The sequence below is a fragment of the Mus caroli genome, unplaced genomic scaffold (assembly GCF_978045245.1).
Source record: "Mus caroli unplaced genomic scaffold, Mus_caroli_1 scaffold_2, whole genome shotgun sequence".
Lineage (NCBI taxonomy): Eukaryota > Metazoa > Chordata > Mammalia > Rodentia > Muridae > Mus > Mus caroli.
In genome coordinates this window covers 149,476,201-149,498,503 of record NW_028227257.1, presented here as the reverse complement: position 1 = coordinate 149,498,503, position 22,303 = coordinate 149,476,201, and the positions used below count along the sequence as shown (strand labels likewise).

Genomic DNA, 22,303 nt, shown 5'->3' with positions numbered 1-22,303 from the left:
CAAGGGTGCTAGCCTTCATTTTAAAGTCATGCTCTTGACCCTTTGGTGTTTGAGAGATTCTATCCCTGATGGAATTTGGATAACGGATTTGTAAAATGCCTTTGCTGGGCTGAGAACACAGCCCACTTGGTAGAACACTCTCCTAGCCTGTGGGAAGACCTGGGCTCCAGTCCCAGCATCACATAATGCTGGCTTGGTGGTGCACACGACGTATTCCCAGCACGTGAGAGACGGAGGCAGGAGGATCAGAAGGTCAGGTCATCCCCAGCTACATAGGAAGTTCAAGGCCAGCCTGGACTACATGAGACCCTGTCTCAAAAAGAAATTCCATTTACTTCTCAGATGTACAAGTACACAAAACTGATTATGGCAATTCCCCAAATGAGTGTTCTTGCTAATTAGGAAACCCTGCTCTCAAGACCACTGGGCAAGACAGCCCCTGCTTTTCAGACTCTCTAGGTGCAATGGATCTCTCCTGCCATTATAGGGTTATAGGCCAGTGACCTCACTCCCCCGGACCCCCAGCAGGCCCCAGGGGTCCCCCAGGTAGTATCTCCAAACCACTTTGCAGTGAGAAAGTTAGGCTGAGGCTCACTGCCTGCTACCCTCTTTCCACCCGGAGAGGTGAGGGGGGGTCCTGGGAGGCTTCTGAGGAGAGCACACTGGGAAGAGCCGAGGTTCTCAGCAAGGAGCAACTGACCCTGAGATCCCATAGCCCTGAGGCCCTGCAGCCCATCTTGTCTGCTTCTCATCATGGACATGGAGAAACTGAGGCCAGAGAGCTGGCATGGTGGGCGCAGAACTGATTCCCATGCCCTCTGTGCCCTTTTGCAAAGGCAGTTTGAAGGGTGTTGGTAACAGCCCTGCCTCCTCCATCAGTAGGGACTCCTGTCCCTAATCCCATTCCTCCTCCCCCGATCATGCCTGGCATCCACCCACAGGAGCCCTGGAGATTGAGCGGGCCCTCCCTCTCCATGCTGGCCGGTACACCTGCACAGCTCGAAACTCCGCAGGGGTGGCCCGCAAGCACATGGTCCTCACAGTGCAAGGTAAGGACCCCAGCCAGGCCCATCTGAGGCCCCAGGGCAAATGGAGTGGGGGGCTGGAGACAAGTAGGACTAGGAGTATGGGGAAGGCCTCGCCCCCTGACACCCCCAGCCTAACTTGAACTAATTCCTAATTTGGTATCTTTGGGAGAGAACAGGCTCCCCGCAGCCTTGTTGCTGACATGAGGCTTCAGAGCCCCTGTCCTCCTAGAATTCCCTCTCCTTTGATATAAATCCTGGTTGGAGGGACCTCTGTCTTCTGTGCCCACAGCCTCCCCTGTGGTAAAGCCACTCCCCAGCGTGGTTCAGGTTGTGGCATCGGAGGAGGTACTGCTGCCCTGTGAGGCCTCTGGCATCCCCCAGCCAATGGTCATCTGGCAGAAGGAGGGTCTCAGCATCCCTGAAGGTGAGACCTCACAGTGGCCAGCAGGAAGGGCAAGGTGGTCCTCCTTCCTGCCCTGGGGACCCCACCCTCACCCCTGGGAGAGATCCGACACAGCCCAGCCTGGACCTGAGACATGGCCTGGCCTCCTGGCCTCTGAGATGCTAGCAAATCCAACAGATCATCTCAAGCCACATCCTTCTGGGTGCTTCTGCCACCGCAGACACTAGTCTTAACTTTATCCAAATCCAGGAGCTCACATGCAGGTCCTCCCCAGCGGCCAGCTGCGGATCATGCACACCAGCCCAGAGGATGCTGGGAACTACTTCTGCATTGCCCAGAACAGCGTGGGCAGTGCCATGGCGAAGACCAGGCTGGTGGTGCAAGGTGGGCCCAGAAGGGACCTGCAGGAGACATGGTTACCCAGAGTTTGAGACTTTCTCTTCCTAGTCTACTCCAACCCTGACTGACACACCCCACCTCTCTCCTACCCAGCACTGCTGAGGGAACTTTCTCTTGTCCACAGTCTGGCTGGCTCCAGGCATAATCACCCACCCTCTGCCTTCTCCATCTCCTCCTGGAGTGCTTGCCTGGCCTTGCTTCTCTCATTGTAACTTTGTGACAGCAATTGTTTCCCCTGCCTAGAAGTGGCTATATGGCTGGCTTTTCCTTAGTTTGAGCCTTCCAGTCTGCCAAATGTCTGCTCAGCCTTCAGAGAATATTCAGTGAGGCCCAGGGTGGATGTTCCATCCCTGAGGCTATGGACAGGATATCTGGATGGCCACAGCTCTGTGACTAGGGTTGGGTTTGCTGTGAAGCCAGAGCAGCTCCTGGCTCCGTGCCCTTCCTGACCCTGCTTGTCCAGCATGGACGCATGCCAACTGGATGAATGAAATGAGTTGCGCCTGGCTGGGCCCTTCACTGTATCCCTAGAATAGTCCGTGGGGGAGGGAAATGTCCCAGCTTTGCTGCTCATGCTCTCTGAGGTTGTCATATCAGAGAGCCTGTGCTAATGGAGCCCTACATGGCCTTTGCCCCCACCACAGTGCTTTAAGATTTTGTGTGTGTGCACACACATACACATACACCTGTGTGTACACACCTGGGCACACAGCTATCACAGGGTCATAACATAGCCAAACCCGGAATCCTTAGAGCATTCTTGCCCACAGGCAATAACCTGTGGCTTGGCAGTTAGTAGGAGACATTACTAAGGGCAGAGTGCTAACCAGGCACTGGCACAGAGAAGCCAAACCCATAACAGCTCAACCCAGCCCCAAATGAGCATCTATCTCTCTGCAGTCCCGCCTGTGATTGAGAATGGCCTCCCAGATTTGTCCACCATTGAGGGATCCCACGCCCTCCTGCCCTGCACAGCCAAGGGCAGCCCTGAACCAGCCATTACCTGGGAAAAGGATGGCCACCTGGTATCTGGAGCTGAGGGGAAGTTTACCCTGCAGCCTTCCGGAGAGCTCCTGGTGAAGAACTCTGAGGTGAGGCCCAGGCCCAAGATCACTGAGTGTGGCCCTAGCGTGGCAAATAGCTGTGGAGTACCGCCTGCTGGCCAAGGCTGTCCCCACGCCTGTTAGCCCCTGGGAACAAGGAAGGACAGTGTTGGGATCCCACCCACAAGGATAAGCCAAGGTTCCGAGGCAACTGGATATCCCAAGATAGCTTCTATCCATAATCAGAATCCAGGTTTGAAATGACCAGGATTTGAAGTGACATGGCCACCTCCCAGGGAAGCATAGTGACAACTTAGTGTCTCCCAAGTGGACTAGCTGGTCTCAACCAACCTCAGCACTGAAGGTCTTCCCAGTTCCGGAGGAGGTGTTGAGCAGGGGATCTGAGGTGCCAGCCCCCTTGATCATCAGTACAGCAAACGGAGCCACTCTTTGAACGCCCTGGCAGCCATGTGGTGATGCAGGACTGTGGGGGTTATCAGAGCCTCAGACTCTGTCCCCAACGCAGTGAGGAGCACACTAGTCCTGCCTCAAGGCGCCTGCAGAACATGTTCCCTCAGAAACTCACTGGGTTCTCTCCATAAAGATCCCAGTGGTAGGAGCCACCTCTTGGGTGTTTCAAACATGAATAAGTTGGCATGTGTCAGCTTGAGCACAAGGCCCAGCACTCAGTACGATGTCAGGAAACAGGACCCTTGGCTCTGGTCATGTGATCAAAACTTGGGTGATTTTTTTAAAAGTTGGGGCATGGAGGCACCCTGCCTAGCCTCAGGGGAGTTGGCTTGGCCTCCTGCTGGCTGGAGTGGCTCTGCTTCTCTGGCTTGGAGGCTTCACAGGAACCTGTAGAGAATGGGTCTCCAAGGATGCTCTGGCCCAGGCTAGGTGCAGAGGCAGTTACCATCCTGAACCTCTTCCTCCCCACAGGGCCAGGATGCAGGCACATACATCTGCACTGCAGAAAATGCCGTGGGCCGTGCCCGACGCCGCGTGCATCTCACCATCCTGACACTGCCTGTCCTCACCACCTTGCCTGGGGACCGAAGCCTGCGTCTTGGGGACAGGCTATGGCTTCGCTGTGTGGCCAGGGGCAGCCCAACACCCCGCATTGGCTGGACCATCAACGACCAGCCTGTCACAGGTCTAGATCTCCTGGAGTCAGGGGTGACCAGAGGTGGGACTGGGGAGGTGGAAGGAGAAGGAGGGTTGAAAGTCCAGTGTGGTAGAGCAGAGGGGGGTGGCAGACGGTCCTTCAGGCCCTGGGTGTCCAGTCTATACAAGGAAACACAGGGAACCTGCCTGTGAGCATGCCCTGAGCTGTATGTTAGAGCTAGCAAGAGGCCATCTGAACAGAAGACTCAGCCCCAGAGTCCTCAGGTCAGGAGGGGGATGCCTGTGTTCTTGCCCCTAGATGTTGCTCCCATAGGAGAACTCTGTCTCCCCTTCTCAGACCCAGCAGGGGAACAAAGGGGTTCAGAGTACACAGTAGGTACTTGACAAATGTCTGCTTTGTTAGTGGATCGCTGGGTGCTCTCCCCTGGAAATAGCATTTTCTGCTGTAAAGTACATCACCCAAGTGTAAGGCCAGGTCTACTGAGCACTCATGTGCACCTGCAGACAGGGCTTCTCTGTGCGCCTTACAAGGGAGTTGCAGTAGATGTCCCAGCCACTTCTATGACACAGAGAAAAGCACGGGTACCAAGGACAAGATGACCCAACCCAGCAATACACTTGGCATCCCAAAAAAATTCCCCCACAACAGCAGTGTCTGTCATGGAGACTATGTCTGACCCACAGAAAGGAAAGGCAGTGTCTACAGAGGACCTGAGTTCTAATTCACAGCACCCACAGAAACAACTGCATATAGTGGCGTGTATCTGTGATCCCAGAACTGGGAAGGCAAGACAGGCATAACTCTAGGGCCTACTGGCCAGTCAGTCTAGCCAATCAGAGAATTCACTGGGTTCTTTGTAGCCCAGGCTGGCCTTGAGCTCCCAGACCTACTATCTTCATTCCCAAGCATTCGGATCACGGGCCTGTAATTTTTTGTCTGATTATTTATGCTAATAGTCCCCCAAAGGCCAACCCTTGACTGTTACCTGGAAATCACAAAACAGGCAAACTCTCTGGCCAGATCCTCTGTGGCTTGTGCCCCTCTCCCCCCACACCCCCAATCAGACTGCCACCCACAGGGAATCAACCTGTCGTTCATCTCTGTGTCCCTGTTAAGGACCTTCTGGATGCACAGGCCTCGGCAGAGTGACCAAGGATGGAGGCCCTTATTCCAGACTAAGAGTTGTGGACATCTCTCTTTTCACCACAGAGGGGGTGTCTGAGCAGGACGGGGGCAGCACACTGCAGCGGGCAGCCGTCACCAGAGAGGACAGCGGCACGTACGCGTGCTGGGCCGAGAACAGAGTTGGTCGTGTGCAGGCTGTCAGCTTCGTCCACGTGAAGGGTAGGATGGGAGCGCATGTGATCTTCCTCCATGGCCCTCCTATAACCCTCCTCACTTCCTGCTGTTTAAGAAACCAGCTTCCTGCCTTCTAACTCTTTAACCTGTTCATGTTGGGAGCCCCAGGGGGACTTTATACACTGTCAGGGTCCAAGTTCTACTCTGTAAACACATCCCTGGGGAGGGAGGTCAGAGCAGAAAACTGTACTTTATACTGTACTTTATACTCCATCTCTTGACAGTCCCAGCTGCAGCCGGATAGCATCAGGGAAAGAGGAGGAGACTGCTGGGGATAGAGTATGGCCAGTGCTTACCAGTCTGCTGTTGTCCCCTTGGCATAGGAAGCCCTCAGAGCACTGGGACTTTTGCTTAGCCTTAGGTGGGCCTTGTTGGAGGCAGTGTAACCCAAGGCACTGGGTCTGTGTGGCTTTGGATCAATTCAATCTCAGGGACCCTGGAGCCCAGCCTAGAACAGCCAGCAGTGCCTGGAGAGTTAATTGAGGCCCTTAGCTCTGTCCAGTGGGTGTCCCAGCTGTTCCTACGGTTCTTTTCCAAAGTACCTGGCGGTGTGATCTGCAGCTGGGGAGATCTATCAGCATGGACTGACCAGTATGGCAGACGCATATAAGACAAATTCCCTCCTGCATACACTCAGGCATCACCAATCCATCAAAGCACAAGTTCTTGGTGACCACTGCTGGTTTATGGGCATCAGCCCATGACACAGAAGCTGTTGGCCCTCCCAATACATGGGCTATGCACAGCCATGCTGGGCAGCAGGGGCTCCTTTAGCGCTCAGCAGGAAGGCAGGAGCTGAACAGAGTTTGGTGGTGAGTTGATGAAATGATGGGCCGCAGGGGGTGCTTCACTCCTGGCTACTTTTGTGTTGGCCTTTGCAGAGGCTCCAGTCCTACAAGGGGAGGCCTTCTCTTACCTGGTAGAACCTGTAGGGGGCAGCATCCAGCTACACTGTGTGGTTCGTGGAGACCCAGCTCCAGACATCCACTGGACCAAAGATGGCCTTCCACTGCCCATCAGCCGCCTCCACTTCCAGCTACAGAACGGCTCCCTGACCATCCTCAGGACCAAGGCAAGGCGGGGCCCGGTCCTATGCTTTTTACAGTGGTTTAGAAGATTGTTAGGTTAGCACCACCCTCCACAGTCTAGAAGGAACTTCCCTCCACAGTGAATGCAGGAGGCTGACCTGCCTGTCCCCTATAGGAAGCTCCCCTCACAGGCTTCTCCTGTACCCCATCTTCCAGCGGCAAGCCACACTGAAACGGACCAGTCAGTCCTGATAGCATGTCATCATACGCTTTGCATCTGCCCAGTTAGGAAGCGTGCAAACTGTCATTAAAGACAGGTATAGTGAGGCTGGAACGGTAGCTCAGCTGTTAAAAGCACTGACTGCTCCGGAGGACCAGGGTTCAATCCCCAGTGCCTACATGGCAGCTCACAACTATCTGTAACTCCTCGTTCAGGAGATCTGACACCCTCACACAGACATACATGCAGACAAAACACATGTACATTAAAAAAATAATTTTATAATTTTATAATAAAAATTATAAAAATACATGTTAAAAAAGAGACAGATGTAATGAGACAGCAGCTGCAGTGACAGCCACCCTGCTGAACCAGCATGAGTGCCACGAGGTGTACTACATGTGAGAGTCCTGGGGACACCTGCACAGTGCTGGGGACACCTGTGCAGTACAGGGGACACCTGCATAGTCCCGGGGACACCTGCACAGTATAGGGAACACCTGCACAGTCCCGGGGACATCTGCATAGTCCCGGGGACACCTGCACAGTCCTGGGGACACCTGCACAGTCCCGGGGACACCTGCACAATACAGGGGACACCTGCACAGTACAGGGGACACCTGCACAGTCCCGGGGACACCTGCACAGTCCCGGGGACACCTGCAACAGTTCTAGTAGCTCGTATTCTTTGAGAGATTGGCTTTTTTGTTATTGTTGTTGTTTGCTTGCTGCTTGTTGTTATTGTTGGGGGTGGGGGTGGGGGTTCAAGACAGAGTTTCTCTGTGTAGACCTGGCTTGCCTTGAACTCAAAGATTTGCCTGTTTTTGCCTCCCAAGTGCTGGGATTATAGGCGTGGGCCACCACTGCCCAGCTCTTTTAGAGACTGGGAAACTGAATCTCCAGAGATATGATAATGTAGTAGTGACAGACTCCGCCCGTGAGGATCTGGCCTCCAGATCTCTACCCTCAGCAGGAGCTACCTCTTGGATAGATACCTCCTCAGGACAGGTGGGGTCTTTTGAGTTTGAGGCCAGCCTGGTCTACAGAGTGAGTTCCAGGACAGCCGGGGCTATACAGAGAAATGAGAGAGAAAGAGAGAGAGAGAGAGAGAGAGAGAGTTTATTTTAGTTTTGGGGGTGGGGGGGTGGGGGTGTTTTGTTGGTGGTTTGGTTTGGTTTTTTTGAGACAGGGTCTCACTATGGAGCCTTGGCTGCCTTGGAACTCACTATGTAGAAGATGCTGGCCTTGAACTCTATACATCTGCCTGCCTGTGCCTCTTGAGTACTGGTATTAAAGGCATGTGTCACCATGTTCTGCTTTTAAAAATAAAATAAAACAAATCTAGCAGCAATGACAGGAAGAGAATGAAGGTGTCTCTCTGCATCACCGCAGATTAGTCACGGACAGGGCCCCGTGTGCACAGCGTCCTTAGCCACGGAGCTATTACTGTGCTAAAGCCCCTGTGTGCTGGTGCTGGAGACCCCGTAAGTGGCACCTTCTAGTGCAAACACCTGAGTCCTAGGCTTTAAAATGTACCAGGCATGGCCTGCGGAGATGGCTCAGTCAGCAAAGTGTTTGCCATGGTTCCAGAAGACTGGCGTTTGACCCCAGGAATCCAGCTCTAAAAAGCTGAGTCTGGGAGCTCAAATAATCCAAGCCCTGGGGAAACAGACAGGATGGCCCTTTGCCCCATGACCCACCAAGCCTAGCTGACTTATTGAGTTCCAGGCCAAAGAGAACAAGGCAGATAGATAGGAGCTAAGGAATGACTCCCAAAGGTGGCCTCTGGCCTCCACGTGCTTGAACGTGTGTACACACACACACATACACACACACACACACACACACACACACACCTAATAAACAATAAATACATAAATGATTTTTAACTGTGCTCATCCAAATCTCTATGGCAGAGCACTAACAACAGTTCGCATAGACAGTCTGGAAAAGGAAAATCGGAATGTACTCTGCCCAGGGCAACAAACTCTGCCCTTCCTCACCTCTGGCTTCCGAGTGCAGAGGGATTGGATTCTCTGAATAGCTGACGAATGGCCTCAGGGGCCCTCACTGCTTTCAGGATTCTTGTTTCCCTGTCCACCATCCACCTTACACCCCTTCCTGGCCAGACAAGTCTCAGTACAGTTATCTATGTGTGCCCAACTGACCCTCCTCCTCACCTAAGCACCTGCGCCACCCCCCTTGCCACCTGCAGATGGACGACGCGGGACGGTACCAATGCCTGGCCATGAACGAGATGGGCACCGTGAAGAAAGTGGTGACAGTTGTGCTTCAGAGTGAGTTTCAGCTCTGTCCCTAGCAGGTGGAGAATCAGGTGATATGGGCACACAGGGCCAGCTGTGGCTGGGTATGGCTGGGTATGGTTCATTATGTGGCAGAAGCCCAGAGAAACATATCCCATGTAACCCAGGTTCAGGCTGACACAAATGTTGCTATTATTTTTATTGTTGTTTCTTTCTTTCTCTCTCTCTTTCTTTCTTTCTTTTAAAGATTTATTTCTTTATTATATGTAAGTACACTGTAGCTGTCTTCAGACACTCCAGAAGAGGGCGCCAGATCTCATTACGGATGGTTGTGAGCCACCATGTGGTTGCTGGGATTTGAACTCAGGACCTTCGGAAGAGCAGTCAGTGCTCTTGATCACTGAGCCATCTCACCAGCCCTTATTGTTGTTTCCAATCAAGACTCAAAACTGCCTTTGAGGCTAAAGTGGCAGCTCTTCCACTGGAGACACAGCTCAGAGCTTGCTTAGCACTATCTGAGCCACAGGATCTCAGGAATTTTACAGAAAGTATTTTGTGTGTGTTGGGGAGGTGTGGGGGGGATGCTCACCCATGCATGAGAATGTGAGGCCAGAGGTGGACATTAGGGGTCTTCCACTCTTGCTTTCCAGCTTTCTGTTCTGAGGCAAGGTCCCCCAGGGAATCTGCAGCTCACTGTTTTAACTGGATTGCCTGGGAAAGAGCACACACACTCAGTCACAGCTACACACACATACACATAATTTAAAATAAATCTTTTCAAAAGAAAAAGAAGTACTTCTCTGCTACAATCATGGAGTTGTGCAAGCAGGACCACTGCCCTACAGGGCACATTCCTATCAGCCTGGGGACCGCCCCGCCTGTGGTCCTGTTGTCTGCAGACTAGCCCCAGCCCCACCAGTGGCCTGCTTGGTGTTTCTCCAGATTTCCTCTTCTGGAACTTTCACAACAATGGGATTCCAGGCAGTCTTCTTGGTTCTGGCTTCTTTGAGCTATGAATTCTCTTTCTCCCAGTCTACAGCTTGTCTGTGCTTTTTCTTTTCTTTCTTTTTTTTTTTTTTGGTTTTCTGAGACAGGGTTTCTCTGTGTAGTCGTAGCTGTCATGGAACTCACTCTGTAGCCCAGGCTGGCCTCGAACTCAGAAATCCATCTGCCTCTGCCTCCCGAGTGCTGGGATTAAAGGCGTGCGCCACCATGCCCAGCTGTCTGTGCTTTTTCTTAACAAAACCTTTCAAGAAAGGCTAAAATGTAAAATTGGGGACAGTCCATACTTAATCAACTTTGTACTTCTTGGATTATATGTTTACCTTTTTTTTTTAAGTCCTCAGGGGGCTGAGGCAATGAAATAGTCAATAAAAAGCTTGCATGAAGGCCCAAATTTGCTCCCGAGGAGTGACATTTAAAAAGTCCAGTGGGGGCTGCTGAGATGGCTCAGTATATGAGAGACTTGCTTCCCAGCCCAACCGCCTAAGTTCAATCTGAGGACTTTGCCCAGCGGAAGCTGAGATTTGACTCTTACAAGTTGTCTTCTGGCCTCCACACACACACACACACCACGGCAGACGCATGGGTAAATGAGTAAACAAATTTAAAAACAATGTTAGAACTCACTGTGTGGCATGCATTTGTAACCCCAGTGCTGGGCAATGGCAGGATATGGATGCCCAGGGCTTACTGAACAACCAGGCCAACCTAACAGACAAGCTCCAGGCCAATGAAAAGTCCCTGCCTCAGTAAACAAGGTGGACAGCAACTGACGCTGATCTCTGAGCACCATGTGCATGCATGCATGAGCGCGCGTGGGTACACACACACACACACACACACACACACACACACACAGCTGTCTATCCTAGATTACGTTTTTTAATTTTATGTACTTTGGTGTTTTGTCTGCATGCATGTCTGTGAGAGCGTGTCAGATTCCTGAACTGGAGTCAGAGACAGTTGTGAGCCGCCAAGTGGATGCTGGGACTTAAACCCAGGTCCTCTGGAAGAACAGACAAGTGCTCTTAACCACTGAGTCAGCCCACCTTAGATTGTATTTTTGTCTACAATTTTCATAACTATGGTTCTCACATGGGGCCTATGATCCAGTCTGAGTTAATTTTTAAGTGAGGTAAGGGTGTAGTCTTCAACGTGTTTTTCTTTTTCATCTGGACTCCGGCTGTTTTGGGCTGTTTCTTAATTTCTCACCAGATGCAGAATGGTGGTCAAACCAAGCCTCTATACTTGTTTGCTAAACTGATCACTAAGTATTTCTTATTTTGCCTAAAATTGCTTTATTTGGGGGCTTTCATTGCTAGTGCAGATATTAACAGATGATTTGATTGGGGTGGGGGAGGTCACAGGGTCTTGAACTCACAATCTTTCTGTCTCTACCTCAGAGTACAAGGGTTACAGGCCTGCTCCACCACACTATATTCAGCTTGGGAGATTGAACCCAAGGCTGTTTGCATGCTATGCTAATGAAGCATTCTAACTTCGGACGAGCTACAGGCCTGGCGAACTGCAGGCCCAGCCCTTGGAAGTCAGAGGACAAATTTGGGGAGTTGGTTCTCTCTCTGTCTTGTAAGCTCTAGGCTGACTGGCCTGCAGGCTTCTAGCTGATCTCACCAGAGGAGTGCTGGGCCTGAGGCTGATGTAATGATCAATTCCGAGGTAAGGCTTGAGCTCTTACCTGCGGCAACTTCTCAGCCCACCCTGGGTTTTTCTAACTTGATCTTATGCCCTGTGGCCTCACTAGCTTGTTTTGTTGTTGTTTGGTTTGGTTTTTTGGTTTTTCAAGACAGGCTTTCTCTGTGTGGCCCTGGCTGTCCTAGAACTCACTCTGTAGACCAGGCTGGCCTTGAATTCTGAGATCCACCTGCCTCTGCCTCCCGAATTCTGGGACTAAAGGCGTGCGCCACCACCTCCTGGCTGACAGCTTGGTTTTGAATTCTGGTGGATTTCACGTAGCTTCTGTAGAGTTGTCCCCGAGTGGGCTCTTTTGTGTGTCACATATGAACAGAGTTCTCTTCCTTCCTGTCCATCCTTTGGCAACTGTGCCTCGCCCTGCTTGCTGACTCAGCAGCCACCCTAGAAAGCCACCGTCCTCACCAGCCTACACTACAGTTTGGGTGGAGAGCATCTGTCCTGTCCATCTGATGTGAGGGCAACTGTCTGTCCTGCCCAGGGCTCCCTTTATTCTGAGTTTGTCAGGCTCTTTTGTCAGGGATGGGGTAGACCTGATAACAGACGAAGCTGAGTGTGTCCCATGCTTACTCAGAACAGCCAGAAACCTTCATACGGCAGCAGAAAAAAAAAAAAAACTGAAGGGAAAAGTAAGGGAGACTGAGGCTCCCAGGCCCAGGCCATGGGCACGTCTACTGACTGCCGGGTGCGGCTGAGAGCTATGATCTCACAAAACATAAGGGACAGGAAGCCCAACAAAAGCTCCTTCTCTTTTCTCCAACCAAAAGAAAGACTGTAGGATGGAGGAGATGGCTCAGGGGGTAAAGGTGGGTTGCCATGGAGATGATAGTCAGAGTTCAATCCCTAGGACCTGTGTGATGGAACCTACACACACACACACACACACACACACACACACACACACACACACACACACACAAGCACACGCACGCACATGCTCGCACACACAGTAAATACACATACAACATATACACATGCACTCTCACCACCACCACCACACAACACACACACATATACATGCACAACACACACACACACACCAGACAACATGTACACATACACCATCACCACTACCATCACACAACATACAACACACATTACACACATAAAATATATTTTAAACATTTAACTCTGTGTGTGTGTGTGTGTGTGTGTGTGTGTGTGTGTGTGTATACAGTAAAAGGGCTGTAGAGTCCAGAGTGGGAGTTTACAGGCAGCTATGAGTCATGTGAATTCTGGGAACCAAACCCATCCCTCTGCAGGAACAGTTTGCAGCCTTGACCACTGAGCCATCTCTCTAGCCCCTAAGTAAATGAATGTAATTTAAATTAAAATTTTAAACCAGGGAAAGAATGAACAGAGGATGAGGCAGGAAGATAAATTGCTAGGACAGTCATCTTGCTCGTTTCCGTGGGAATCACTATGTACAGCCTGTACCATGCATAGATGAGGTCCCTGATACCCTGAACAGGGACCATCACTGTCCCCAGGGTCAGGCCTAACGAGGGCACAGGACTGGCCCTACTTCTCTCATGAGGGAACCCTCTCTCTACAGTTAGTGGGAGCCCTACTGGGAATCCTGAAGACCCCAGCTGCCTAACTACGATGCTGAGCCCCTGTAGTGTTCTAGGGTGTCAGCAGAGGCCTGGGATGAACAGGCCTGACAGTGCGGGCCATGTCTTCTCTCCCCATGGAGGAGGGAGGCTGGTGCAAGACCACATCCATTACACACTGCTGGAGTCATGCTGTTTCAGCTGCAATGGGAACTCTCTGGCTCAATCAGGAACCAGGAAATTATCAGCCTGAAGGCACAGTGACAGCCAGCCCACACAGGAGAGAGCACAGACATATGACTCAGCAGCCAGAAGGTCTGAAAGTAGCCGCCACCAAACTACTTCATCAGACATTGTGAGCATGACAGAAGACCTGGAGCTGAATTTCAGCCTCATGTGGCTGTAGAGTGGGTCACTGATCATCCATCTCTGGTCTTCCTCTACCCACATCTTTCCCTCTACCAGAGCGGAAGGGAGCGGCCAGCCCAGGTCTCCTCCACACCCTCCTTGCTGTTGTTAAAGTTCTGCCAGGTTCTCTGACTCCTCAGCCAGGCTCTGGAGTGGCCATTTGTGTCCTCCGGTTTTCTTCCCCTCTGTACTTCAGCCCCCGGAATTGTCTCCTCTGTCACCGACTTGCAGGGGGGCCCTGGTTATAGAAAGCTGGTGGCTTTCGCAGCTGGCCTGTGGAGATGCCGTGTGGGGTGGGGGTGAGGAGCAGGGTAAGCAGAGCCCTGGGCAGTACAGCAGGCTGACACTGTTGTCAGCCACGGTTCTGGAAACCTGTTGTGTGTTGTGGATCTTTGGCTATCTTCTTGGGCCCTGAAATACTTGTCAATTCCGCTGAAGTTTCATACTTTCTGGGGGAGGAGGGCTTGTGGAGGACCGCTTTGCTCAGCCATGACTGCCGGGTGCTTCCACACTCTTGTTTCATTCTAATTTTTTAAGATGTAAAACGTTTTATTTTATGTGTGAGAACTATCTCTCCAGCCCTTGACCTTCATCTAAATGGAATCCAGGTGCTAGGACAAGCTTGGTGGCAGAGCACTTGTCTAGTTGAGTATGTGGCCCAGGGTTCTACCTCCAGCTCCACTAAAAGCAGAAAGAAGCTGTGACACTGTCGGTGCTGTTGGAATCTCCGTGCCATTTTGTGGCCGTATGGTTTCCTGCCACGTTGCCGATGTTGCTTCTGTGCTCCCCAGTGGATCCTTTTCAGTTTGGGGGATTTTGAGCAGCTTGGTAGGGAGATTCACATTGCTGAGGAGCATACCTGCATTTCTGTTGAGATGAGTCCCACAGCTGAGTTGTGAGGTCACACAGCACACAGCTTTCGTAGAACTGGCTGTAGTGAGCTGAGACACTCAGGAAGTTCTCAGGAGTCTAGCTCTTTATCCCCTCCAGACAGGGTCTGTTACTGAAACTGGAGCTACACTGGCAGGCAGCAAGCCCCGATAATCCTCTTTTCTCTGCCCTCCACAGCACTGGGTTACAGTTACAGGCAGGCACAGCCATGACTGGTGCTTTTTAATATAACATATTCCCCCACTCCTCCTGCTAACTCCTCTGAGATCACCTCCCCACCCACTCCTAACTTTGTGTTCTTTTTGTTTTGTTTTGTTTTGTGGGGGGGTTTTGTTTTGCTGTTGTTGTTGTTGTTTTGGTTTGGTTTGGTTTTTTGGTTTTTCGAGACAGGGTTTCTCTGTGTAGCCCTGGCTGTCCTGGAACTCACTTTGTAGACCAGGCTGGCCTTGAACTCAGCAATCTGCCTGCTTCTGCCTCCCAAGTGCTGGGATTAAAGGCATGCTCCACCACTGTCCAGTGTTCTTTTTGTTTTTATAAGCCACAGAGTCTAATTTGTGCCATACATATACTATAGTCCTGGGTGTGGGGTATGGGGCCACCTGATGGAGCAAGATCGTCCTACTGGGGCCACATCCTTAAAGAAAACTTATTCTCTAGGAGCCATCAGCTGTCAACAGCTCCTCGGGGGAGGGGGCTTGTAAGCTCACCCCGGGTCTGTGTTCGAATGTTCAATGGTTTGATCCCATTCGGGTCTTAGAAGCAACCGAGGGCTGACAAAAGCTTATGACCTCAGCGGTCCTGTCAAATCCAGAACACATGTTTACTCTGGCTCTCCCTGACTTCTGGCCCTTACAGACTTTCTGCCCTGTGTTCTGTGATGGTCCCTGAGCCTTGGGGTGGGGGTGGGGGGCAATATGGATGTCTCACTTTTGTCTGATTAAAGTGCAGAGAATAAGTACCCATGGAGTGCACACCTGGCATCTTAAACATAGGTGGTGAGAATCTGAACTCAGGTCCTTATGCTTGCACAGCGAGTACTCTTACTGACCCACATCCCAAGTTCTTAGTGATAACATCTTAGGGTGGGAGTGGGGGGCACCATCAAATGTGAGGCAGCATCATGGAGCAAAAGCAGCAGTGTTGGCACACAACGGTGGTCTCCTGGGAAAAGCATGTCCCTTGTGTGTAAGGCAGTGAAGAGGCCACCAGCTGCAGGGCAGGAATGTGTGTGGCTCTCACATCCTTCCCACCTTCTGGTGTTTTCTAAATGAGCACAGATCACTGGAATAGACAAGACTCTCCCTAAAACCTGCCCCACTCCTCCCTCAGGTGCCCCAGTGTTCCAGGTGGAGCCTCGGGACATGACAGTGAGGTCTGGAGTGGATGTGGAGCTGCGATGCCGGGCCACCGGAGAGCCTGTGCCCACGATCGAGTGGCTACGGGCAGGCCAACCGCTACAGGCTGGTCGGATGCTCCGGGCCCTGCCAGATGGGAGCCTGTGGCTGGAGCATGTGGAAGCTGGAGATGCTGGAGTGTATGAGTGTGTTGCTCACAATCTTCTGGGCTCTGTCACAGCCAAGGCGTTGCTGGCCGTAAGAGGTAAGGAGCGTCCCTGCCTGGGCCTCCAGACTGAGTCTAGTGGATGTGTCCTGCTTAGCAGAGCCTGGACCACTGCCCTGCAGGCTTCCTGGTTCTTCACACAGTTATAACAGAGCCTGAGGCAGATAGGAAATCTATGCGTTCCATCCTGTCCGAGGAAACTGAATCTCAGAAGGGCTAAGCCTTTACCATACTCACCTTAACCAGAGAACCAGGCTGTTCTGGTCATGTGACTTTGGCCCACACCCTCCATCTGGGCACCCCATGACCTCAAGGAAAGGTCAAGATCAAATAAGATTACCTATGATGCCCTTGAGGACTTTGCTGTGAACATCTGTGAACTAGTGGTCACCCCAAGTCTCACACAGCCATGGTAGGGCATCGAAAGGATCACAGCTTACTGACATTACTGACCCCCACTATCTAGAGATTCCTTAATCAGCCCCCTTCTCCTTAGGGTCAGGCCAAACTTAATATCAAAAAGTGGTGTCCTGAGCAACCACTGTAAAAACAATTCAAGCCAACATAAAGAAAAGTCACAGAATATCATTTCTGGATTGTCTGCCTCTGCACCAAATACCTCATGGGCATGGGTGTGTATCTCATGTCAATGGTAGACATCACCAATCCATTTCCACACACAGTGTCAGAATCTCTGTCCCTTCTCTAACCCTGCCTATGGCAGACATCACCAATATATTTCCACCTGATGTCACAATCTCTCTCCATAGATCTCTTCTCCAGCCAGTGTGGTACCTCTAAAGAAATTGAGATTTGACATTTGTCAAGCAGCTGTAGGAACCTTTCTGATCCTTAGTTCCCTTGTTTGTAAGAAGAGGCAAATTGCTAACAGATGTACCCAGACATCAATGGTTCTTGGATACCCAGAGGAAGTTGCTAACTCAAGGGTGACGTCAGGCCTGAGGGACTTTCCTCTGTTTCAGAACTTGGTCCTATCTCTTCCTCTCTCCTGGTGACAAGCTCCCAGTTCAAACCACAAAGCTCTGTGTAGGTCTCTATGTTGGTTTCTGAGGTGGACATCATGAAACCCCATAGTCTGGGGCTTAATTCACAGACACCATCTTTCAGTTTGAGAGGCTGTTAATCCAAAATCAAAGCCTTGGAAGTACTGGTCCCTCCTGAGCCTAAGGAGGAGATTCTGCCCATAGCTTCTGGCCATCACTAGCATTCCTTGGCTTCTGGAAGAGTTGCCCATCTTTGCTGTATTGTGCGGCAATCTCCCTGTGAGCTCCCATCTGTGTGAAGGGTTGAATAAGGTGGGGCCCATACGCTCATTCCTTTGAATGCTGCATCCCGGTTGATGAACTGCTCAGAGGATTAGAAAGTGTGGCCTTGTTGGAGGAGGTGTGCCCCTGGAGGGTGGGCTTTGAGGTTTCAAAAGCCAGCACCAGGCCCAGCGCCTGTTTCTCAGCCTGCTGCCTATAAATCAGGATATAAAGCCCTCAGCTACTGCCCCATGCCTTTCTATCTGCTTCCTGCCATGATAATCATGGATTAAGCCTCTAAAACTGTAAGCAAGACCCCAATTAAATGCTTTCTTTTGTTAGAACTGCCTTGGTCATGGTGTCTCTTCACAGTGACAAAAAGGACAGTAACTAAAGACAGCCTCTAATTCCCTATTTTGATAACGTCACCGGGCGGGCATCCTGGACAAGGGCTCATCCTGATGACCTCATTTTGATGTGCTGTTCTCTGTGAAGATCCTGTTTCTAAATGAGGTCCTATCCCGAGGTCCTAGGGTTAGAGCATCAAGATGTGAAAGAGGAGGTGGCGTGGGGAAGAATTTACCCCAACACCGCTCTTTATTTAATAGTGGAAATGACGGTTTTCTTTCATATTTGCTAATTACGGAAAGGGCAGAGAAAACAGAAGTCTGAAATCAGAAAACTAGTTATTACCCATAATTCATTGATCAGAACGTGCTTGGGTCATTCTTTTTATATTTTTATTTACATGCACTGGGGGTGGTATGCATGTGACAGCCATGGGTTGTGTCAGAGACAACTCTGTGGCGCTGCCTGTCTCTTCCCATGCTTAGGTAATTCTCAGTAATGTTTAGCTCCATTTTGTAACATTCTCACTCTGTAGCCCAGGCTGGCCCTAGAACTCACAGCCATCCTCCTGCCTCAGTCTCCTCCAGTGCTGGCATTTCAGGCACAACCCACCATGCCTGACTCCGGGTTTTTATTTGTTTGTTTTCTCTCCAACTGTAAATCTCTCTGCTTCCTACACAAGGTTAGGCTAGCTTTAAAACCTACCCCTTTTCTGCCTGGCTTGGGTGACATCCCATGATAATCTGCCTGGAGACATATCTTTTTCAGTTTCATTTCATTACATGTGTCATTTCCATCTCTTGTCTGTGAGAGATAAATAGCAGCTTCCTGTTTCAGTCTCCACACCCACAACGGCCACCTTCTCCATGTGGTGGGCCTCAGGATTTAAGTTTCTTCAATGGTTTTGTTGTGTAAAGGGATTTTGAAGCACTCTCTCTCTCTCTCTCTCTCTCTCTCTCTCTCTCTCTCTCTCTCTCTCTCTCTCTCGGTTGTGTGTGTGTGTGTGTGAGACTGTGTGGATGTGACTGTGTTGTGTGTGAGTGTGTATGTGTTTGACTATGTGAGAGTGAGTGTGTGAATGTATGTGTGTGTGAGAGAGAGTATGTATGCGAATGTGTATGTGATTGTGTGTGTGTGTGTGTGTGTGTGGATGTGTGACTGTGTGGATGTGACTGTGTTGTGTGTGAGTGTGTATGTGTGTATGTGTTTGACTATGTGAGAGTGAGTGTGTGAATGTATGTGTGTGTGAGAGAGAGCGAATGTGTATGTGATTGTGTGTGTGTGTGTGTGTGCAGGTGAAGAAACAGAAGTTGACATTGAGTGTCTTACTCTATTGCTCCCCAACCTTATAAGAAAATTTATTTATTTTTTTATGTATGTGTATATATGTATGCCTGTGTGAATGTATGTGCACTGTGCGCATGCAAGTGCCCACAGAAGCCAGAAGAGGGCGCTGGTTTCCTTGAAACTTGAGTTACAGATGATTGTGAACTGCCTGGTGCAGATGCTGGGAACTGAACCTGGGTCCTCTGTAAGAGCAGTACGTGCCTTCTCCTAACTACTTAGCCATCTCTCCAGTCTCCTTCCATACTTTCTGTTTGAGCCAGAATCTCTCACTAACCCAGCACTCACCAGTCTCTTAGGCTGTCTGGCCAGCAGGCCCCAGGGTCTGCCTCTCTTACAGCCCTTTCTCCCCAGCATTAGAGTCACAGGCACACAGCTTTTATGTGAGCTCACCCTAGGAGAGGTCTTCCTGCTTGCACATCACGTACTTTACTGCCATCTCTCCAGCCCCTGTTTTATGTTGCTTTTCATTTGTTTGGTTGGCCTTGGCTTGGCAGTCCTGGGGACCAGGACAACCAGCTAGGTAAGCGCTGAACCTCCTGCCCTGACTACAGACCTGTCCCTCCTCCCTGCTGTTTTATTCTTTCTGCCTTATCAGTGTAAGAGTGTGTCCTAGGCCTGGCTGTTTTTTTTTCCAGGGATGGGCAACAAGAGGCTGAGACTCCTAATGTCTAAAAAGTGGCCTGCCATTCAAGGGCTCAGAGCGCCTGTGGCCTCCAGGGATCTGGGTCAGACTTGTCTCCCTCCCTGCAGGAGCCAGCTCCCTCCCTGTGCCCTGTTGTGAAACAGATATGGATGAGAAGCATTCCAGATGGGCATCACCAGACCCCAGATGAGGGCTGCACTTCCTAGAACCTGACATTAACCCGTCTTGATTGACCATTTAAGATCCTGGCCATGGAATGTTCTGTGTTTTGTTTTTTTTTTTTGTTTTTCCCGGTTGTTTTTTGATAGTTCATCTGCAGTTTGCTGTTAATTTCCCTGGAGGGCTGGTGAGCAGAGAGCCAGGCTCCCTCTGTCTTGTGCCCCCTGGAAGGCCATCTGCCCAATAGAGTCAGCTGGTTCATTAGGCAGAGGAAGCAGGGGCCCTGCGGGCCGATGTCATCCATTGAGTTTGTGCAAAAGAACGGCTGCTTGGAGTGCCTGGCAGCCTCTGGGCAGCCAGCCCACTCCAGCTAGAGCAGCTGCAGACCAGCTGGAGCCAGGGCCACTGATGGAATGAGGATGCTCTGGTGATAATACTCAGTTCTTGGCATGGTGCCCTCTCCCTACAGCATGCCAACCTTTGCCATCATAGCTCTTGGCAAGTTTTAGACCAACAGGTCTTCTGTGTGTCTGTAGATCCACCTCCTCATTTTATAAACAAGCCAACTTGATGTGACTTAGGGACATGACTTGCCTGGCTCTATGTGTATGTGTGCACGTGTATGTGCAGGTACATGTGTGGGTAGGTGCATTGTACATACATGTGGGCAAATGCATGTTGGCAGGTGTATGTGGGCAGGTGCATGCGTGCAGGTGCAGGTGCATGCATGTATATAGGTGCATGCATGTATGGATGCATGTAGGTCATGCAGTGTGCAGGTACATGTTTGTACATGCATGTGTGCACGTGCATGTATGTAGGTGCATGCATGTGTGGGTGCATGTATGTCATACATGTGTATGCAGGTGTATATGTGTGCATGAGCATTGTGTGTAGGTGCATGTGGGGGGGTGCCTTGTGCAGGTGCATGTGGGTATGAGTACACCTGTGTGCATGATGTGTGTATGGTTGTATGTGTGTGCATGATGTGTGTGTGGGTGTATGTGTGTGCAGGTGCATGTGGGTGCAGGTGCATAAGGAGGCCAGATGACAACTTGTGTCGCTCCCCAGGAGCTATCCACCTTGTTTTTAAGAGAGGATCTTTCACTGAGCCCAGGTTAAGCTGGCTAGCTGGTGAGCTCCAGGGTTCCACCTCTCCCTCTGCTGTCTCTGCCTCGCCAGCACCAGGACCCCAAGCATATACCACTATGGCTGGCATTTCTATGTGGGCTCTGGGGACCAAGCTCAGGCACTCGTGCTTGCACGACAAGCACATCACTGGCTGAGCCCTCTCCCCAGACAGAGTCTCCTTTATTTTTGAGCCAAGATCTTCTGTGCTTTTGAGTCTGTTACCTATTAGCTGTGTATCTTTGGACACTGTGCCTTTCTGAGCCTCAATTTCCAATTTGATGAAAGAGTAGCAGTGCTGACACCTTTGAATGGGGCTCAGAGTGGGTAGTTAGCATGTGTCACTATTGTTTGTCTTCTGCTCCACAGGGGAGCCCCGGGGCAGCCGGGGCAGCATGACTGGAATCATCAATGGCCAGGAATTTGGAATGGCTACTCTCAACATCAGTGTGCTACAGCAGGGCAGCTCTGAGGCTCCAACCATCTGGAGCAGCATCAGTCATGTCCCAGCAAGTGTGGGTATGTGGGGAGGGGGGGTGGGGAGGGACGCTAGGACACCTGCTGGACCCAAGCAACAGAAAAGGCTCGTTCAAGGCCTAGTACCTGAAGATAGGACTACCTTGAAGAGCCGAAGCCCTCTCCAGCTCACAGGCTCCCACCCCCATACCACCATCACCAAACAGTCACTGCATTTAAAATAGACAGGGAGAGGGTGCGTGTGAGCAGGGTACTACATCAGGAGCTCAGAGGACGATGGGGATGACGCTTACACTCGGGGAGCCCCCCCGCCGATGGAAGCCGATAGAAAAGTGAAGAATTGATTAACAGACATGAGCTGGAAGGGACAGACAGCAGGAAAGATTCAGAATTCCGTCATCCAATAAGCAGGAGGCAGCCTGGCGTGGTGGCACAAGTCTTTCTTTAATCCTAGCACTTGGGATGCTGGGCAGAGGCAGGTGGATCTCAGAGTTTGAGGCCAGCCAGATCTACAGAGTGAATTCCAGGGTACTCAGGGCTATGCAGAGAAACCCTGCCTCAAAAAAAAAAATCAAAAAGAAAGGAGAAGGAAGAGGAAGAGAAGGAAGAGCAGGAGAAAAAGGAAAGGGAAGAAAGGGAAGATGAGGAGGAGGAGGAGAAGGAACAGAGAGAGGAAGAAGAGGAGGTAGAAGAGGAGGAGGAAGAGGAGAAAGAGGCATGCACCTGCTTTGAATCACAGATTCAAGAAACAGGATGTCTTGAGCAGAGAATATGCAGGTGGCTCACAGGCCCTGTCTTGGCAAGCCTACATAAAGGACCCAAGGCCCCTCCCCCTTCTGAGGACCCAGTGTAAGGAAAGGCAGAGACAAGTTCTCACTAGGAGCAGTTCTCCAGAGCCACACATGGCCTCAGTTGTTAACTTATTTTGTTTTGTTTTTT

The 22,303-nt window shown here is 50.9% G+C and overlaps 1 protein-coding gene across 1 annotated transcript in view; it reads left to right on the top strand.

Moving 5' to 3' along the window:
- Nucleotides 1-22,303, top strand: part of Hmcn2 (hemicentin 2) — a 146,942-nt gene that overhangs the window by 115,681 nt on the left and 8,958 nt on the right. The window contains exons 78-87 of the mRNA XM_021181028.2: nucleotides 942-1,049; nucleotides 1,318-1,452; nucleotides 1,681-1,815; nucleotides 2,731-2,921; nucleotides 3,816-4,029; nucleotides 5,212-5,346; nucleotides 6,243-6,433; nucleotides 8,825-8,906; nucleotides 15,767-16,036; nucleotides 21,257-21,406. Of these exons, the coding sequence (XP_021036687.1) occupies nucleotides 942-1,049; nucleotides 1,318-1,452; nucleotides 1,681-1,815; nucleotides 2,731-2,921; nucleotides 3,816-4,029; nucleotides 5,212-5,346; nucleotides 6,243-6,433; nucleotides 8,825-8,906; nucleotides 15,767-16,036; nucleotides 21,257-21,406 (1,611 nt within the window). The remainder of the gene's footprint in view (nucleotides 1-941; nucleotides 1,050-1,317; nucleotides 1,453-1,680; nucleotides 1,816-2,730; nucleotides 2,922-3,815; nucleotides 4,030-5,211; nucleotides 5,347-6,242; nucleotides 6,434-8,824; nucleotides 8,907-15,766; nucleotides 16,037-21,256; nucleotides 21,407-22,303) is intronic.